Source organism: Mauremys reevesii, linkage group 25 (genome assembly GCF_016161935.1).
Source record: "Mauremys reevesii isolate NIE-2019 linkage group 25, ASM1616193v1, whole genome shotgun sequence".
In the NCBI taxonomy this organism is placed as follows: Eukaryota; Metazoa; Chordata; order Testudines; family Geoemydidae; genus Mauremys; species Mauremys reevesii.
In genome coordinates, this window is record NC_052647.1 from 8,603,942 (window position 1) to 8,608,825 (window position 4,884).

The 4,884-nt window shown below is 47.8% G+C and overlaps 1 protein-coding gene across 1 annotated transcript; it reads left to right on the plus strand.

Annotated features, from left to right (window-relative positions):
* Positions 1-646: 646 nt before the first annotated feature.
* Positions 647-3,793, plus strand: LOC120391416 (C-type lectin domain family 17, member A-like). Its single transcript, XM_039515093.1, has 3 exons — positions 647-869; positions 2,434-2,543; positions 3,311-3,793. The coding sequence occupies exons 1-3, from the start codon at positions 753-755 to the stop codon at positions 3,462-3,464; spliced, it is 381 nt and encodes a 126-aa protein (XP_039371027.1). The 5' UTR covers positions 647-752; the 3' UTR covers positions 3,465-3,793.
* The last annotated feature ends 1,091 nt before the right edge of the window (positions 3,794-4,884 follow it).

Below are 4,884 nucleotides of genomic sequence, written 5' to 3' on the forward strand. Positions count from 1 at the left end.
AGACACAGCTGAAAATCTTGGCCCTAGCTGGCTAAATACATAATGAAGCCTAACATGGGATGGATACAATAGTGTATGGCAGAAACCACCAGATGGTGCTGTTGTACATCAGCTTGCAAGTTCTCTTTCGAACACGTCAGCAGTATTCAACTTTTCAAGACATGCTGTGTTGTTGTTTGCAGGCTGTGATACTTTTGGAGGGGCGCTGTTGCAACTAGCAAGGGGGTTTGCTCCCTGCCTAACACACTCTAACTAGAGTCGGTTCTTGGGGCAGAAATTGTACCCAGGAAATTGGGCATCAGTGTCTGGGCTGAGATCACAGACTGGCCTGTTTTTTTTGTTTCTGGGCACCTTTTTTTCAGGACTAGTGCACTGAGCGAAAATCAACAAGTTATACTCAGAAAATATTAAATCACTGATTTATTTTTCAATGGGAAACTGATTTATCAGGCCCTGCCATCTGCTACCACGTCAGAGGGGGTGACACTGCCATGTAACTTATAAAACCACCCCACAGAGGATGAATATCGAAGTATGAATATTTGCAACAAACTATTTGGCAAGCTTTTCAGCAGGGTGCAGGGAAAATTCTTGGAGAAATTCATGAATAAGTCCAAATACTGAATAAATTCTAGAATTCCTTTAACTGCTTGTGAGCAGTTAGACTGCCTTTTGACCCTCTAATGCAGGCTTGTCCCATAATTTGACTTCTCACAGAATTCATCTCCATAAAATGTCCACCTGACTGGCAGATGTTTGAGAAAAGTTGCTACTTCTTTTCAACATCAGCTAAATCGTGGCCGGACGCTAAGCAGTTCTGTACTGATCAAAGGTCTGGCCTGGTTATCGTTAACACCGAAGAGGAACAGGTAAGCCATCCACTCAGATTCCTATTGTGGATTATGCAGAATGGAAGGAATTAAGCACAAGGGTCCAGATTCTGTGCTGTTCCACCAGGGTGACTCTCGAGTTACTCTAGATTTACCCCAGCATAACTGAGATCACAAACTGGCCCACGTTCTCCAGGAATTTAGAAATATTTTTTTTATATTGCTTGCTATTCAGGGGGGATTGAGGGGAACTCGATACTTTCACTCATTTGAAAAATGTTGTGTGAGCTATGTGAACAGAAATCTCAGTGTCAGATGTGGATGGTTTGATGTGAATCAAAATTCGTGTGTGGGCGGGGGGGGTCAGTTATAATCCCATATGAATCCAAATCACAGACTCATGAGAACCTAACAATAAAATTTTATTGCTACTCACCTGGGCAGGATTTCAGCTGCTGACCCAGAGATAAAATGCTTTTCACAGGAGTTCACTTTTACACTAGGAAAGGCCTTTTGATATCCTAGGGAAGACCCCACTCCACATTCCTCATCAAGACATTGCAGAAGGAATCCTGCCCTGCGGGAGATCCACCTTAAGTTTTAATTTGAGCCCAGTGTCTGCTGAGAACAGGACTTTGGGAGACTAGTTGGTGCTGGGAGGATGCCCATGTAGTGCAGAGTTGGGCAAGGAATGGTGTGAATCTGGAGTCACCAGAACCTAAATCTCACTCACAAGCAGCACAGCTCATAGCGTGTGTATTTCACTATCCCGTCTTCAGTTCTGGATTTAAGGCTCCCCCAGTTACCAGGGTGCAGAATGGGACTTAACAGGGACTGTAAGATGATTCCTTGGTCCCCCTTGATGGAGGAGACCTATGGCCATGAGCTGCACAGTCCCCAGAGGCAGATCCTCAGCAGCTGTAGAAGGATTGAAAGTTATCTGCATTTCTCAGGGAATAGCTGTGTTATATTCAGCCTTATTATCATCACTTATCTGTATTGTGGTAGCACGTAGATGTACCAGTCAGAGCCCTGTTTTATCTAGGTGCTGTACACACGTCACAAAAAGACAGTCCCTGCCCAAAACAGGCCAATGTTCACCTCGTAGGCTAAAGGGGAAATTTACAGGGCTAAAGGCAGAGATGATGCTTTTGAAGTACAGCTGGTCAGAAAATGAACTTTTTTTCTCATGTGGAAAATTTTGTTTTGGGGGACAACATTTTATATATTAATTTTTTGGCTGAAAATCAAAACATTTTAATTTGGAAATGCTGCTGCAGTGCCTCATGGGAGCTGTAGTTTGGATGCCTCAGGCCCCCATTCTTTAGAGGTCAGGCAACCCACTCAGTCTACATCTCCCATGATGTACAACAGTCATTCCTCTTGAAGAGAGAAAGCAATGCATCATGGGAGTGCCTGGTGCATCATGGAAATGTAGGGTGGCAGCCCTAATGTAAAGGGTTGGGAAAACAGAGGGAGGGGTCAGACTCTACAGCTACAGACTCTGCTGCCCACAAACACCGGCCTCATGAAACCCCCTCACCTCCCCCCTCACCTTCTGCTTGGGATCATGATTGTCTCTTTCACCTGTTTTCCCACATAGATGTTTTTGTCAAAGCACATCACTGAGCCCAACGTGTACTGGCTGGGTCTCAGCGACTCAGCGAAGGAAGACGAGTGGCGCTGGCTGGACGGAAGCCTCCTGTCTGTCAGGCAAGTTCCTCTTTCTTCAGCCTCTTTGGAGAGAGAACTGTCCCTTACAATCAGCTGTTTCTGCTTTATCTCCTGTCCTGCTAAAGAGCCAGATGGAGCATTGCATAGAGCCAATGCAACTGATACTACAGGGGTCTCTGGTTCCCTTTAGTGTCTAAACCCGATAAAGAAGATTATGAGTCTGCTACTGCCTCCATGCTGATGTCATCCAGGGTCAGCACAGAGCAGGGACTGGACCTGGGATGTTCCTGGGGAGCAGAAAGCTGCTTTTCAATGGGGCATTCTGAGTGTCCTGCTAAGGAAAGGTGCTGGGGAGAACAGCAACATGGCCCAGGGGACAGGGCCATGGACAAGGAGGCACCACTGTTGGGTTCTAGTCCCAGCCCCATGAGTGTGCTCTGCTGGCCCACTGTGAGGCACATCTCTTCCTGCTCTATGCCTCAGTTTCCTCCCCTGTAAAATGCACTGGAAACTGATGTTGTCCAAGCTGAGAACAGCTCTGGCTTGAGCAGTGGCTGGGCCAGCTTCCCCCTATTCAGTGGCTAGCACCAACCTGCCATGGCCCTGACCTCCAGGCACCACCTCGCGGAGTGAGTAGACAGATCAGTCCATGCCCACCTTGACTCTCTCTGCTAAAACTATCAGACCAGTCAGTGCCCATTTGTGTTGGTGACGTGGAGACCTGTCCCCTACGAGCTGGCTCGTTTCACAGCACCACAAGGGAGGAGGTTTTCAAACCAGAGACGTCTAATTTCATGTGGCTTCAGTTTCCGCAGGTTCTGGGGGGCCGGGGAACCCAACAATGCTGGGGGACACGGGGAGAACTGTGGCAGCCTGCACTTCAACAGGAAGTGGAACGATGTCCCCTGCTCTTCGACTGAGCACTGGATCTGCGAACAGAATTTCCAGCTGAGTCCCTGAATCCACAGCAGGGAGGGCAGGTGTCACACAGCCTGCCCCACGTGGGACTTCTCCAGAGCTTTCATCTCTCTAAATCAGTGATTCTTAGACTGCCTCTCGTGAGCTGCAACAGGCTCTTTAATGTGTCTCCTGTGGCTCTTTGCAGCACACGATATTAAAACACTGATTTAATTATTAACCAGTCTAAGTTATTAACCAATCTGGATGCTTTTACTACGTTATTAACCCATTGAGTCATCAACTTGCAGTAAGCTACTAACTTATTTGTTGTGAGAATAATAGATATAGTTATAAAACTAAATATTTCCCATCACACTGTTTAAATATGAATAGTACTATAGTAAATGAAACAATGAATTCACCCTACTGTGGCTCTTTGGCATAATTGTGATGGCTAATTTGGCTCCTGAGCCGCTGAGGTCCGTGTATCACTGCCCTACATGCTGGGCGGCTATTGCAGCGAGTGGAGCTATGGGACAGGATCATGGAAAGCAGAGGTGGAGAAGCTGACTGGCATTGGACTGTCTAATCCATTTCCCTCCCATACTGGGGCCCAAGGAGGGGTTGTTCTTTTCAGGGCTCTAGCCTTAAATGTGGCTCCTGCCCAGTGATGAGCTGCCAAAGTCTTATCCGGTTCCCTACCAGTTCTTCGTCGGCGAGTCCTTGACTCGCTCCAAGTCTTCGGTGGCATGTCAGAGGCGGGCCCGCTGAAGACCTGGATCGAGTGAAGGACCCACCACCAAAGTACTGCTGAAGACCCAGTAAGGAACCACCCGGTGAGTACAATCCCCTGTCCATCCCAGCCAGGGAGTGGGGAGTATTGACTTGGGAAGGTCGCAGGGGAATTTTACTGGGACTGTCTGCATTGGGGATCTGAGACTTTCCTTGAGGGAGGATACCTGAGCATGTAAAATGAGAACCCAGGAGGGGGGTTGGAGATCACGTGACCTCCTGGCCCGGGAAAGAGACAACGGGAGAGGAGGGGCTGGAGAGCTTCAGTTTGCAGCTGACTGGGAAAATGGAGGGGAGGCCAGACAGACCTCCTGACCTCCCCAGGCCCCCAAGATGGACCTGACTGAGGAGGATCCTGTTGTCTGTACCCGAAAGACCTTTCTTGGACTGTGTTCCTGCCATCTAAATAAGCCTTTGTCTCCCCCAAACTCTGTGACAGCAGGATAAACATATTAATTAAACAACTGCTTGTTGGAGAGGTGATTTTCTAACTGGTGCCGGGATGCAACCCAATCTGCTGTAAATCAGATTCGGTGTCACTGCTTTAGAGTCCATGGGGCAAAATCCATAGCTGGTGTAATATAATTGGTGTTAAGGGGCCACATCTCCAGCTGATGTAAATGAGCATTGCTCCTTGGAGTCACTCAGCCATATCTCCCGCTGGTGTGTATTTACATAGTTCCATTGA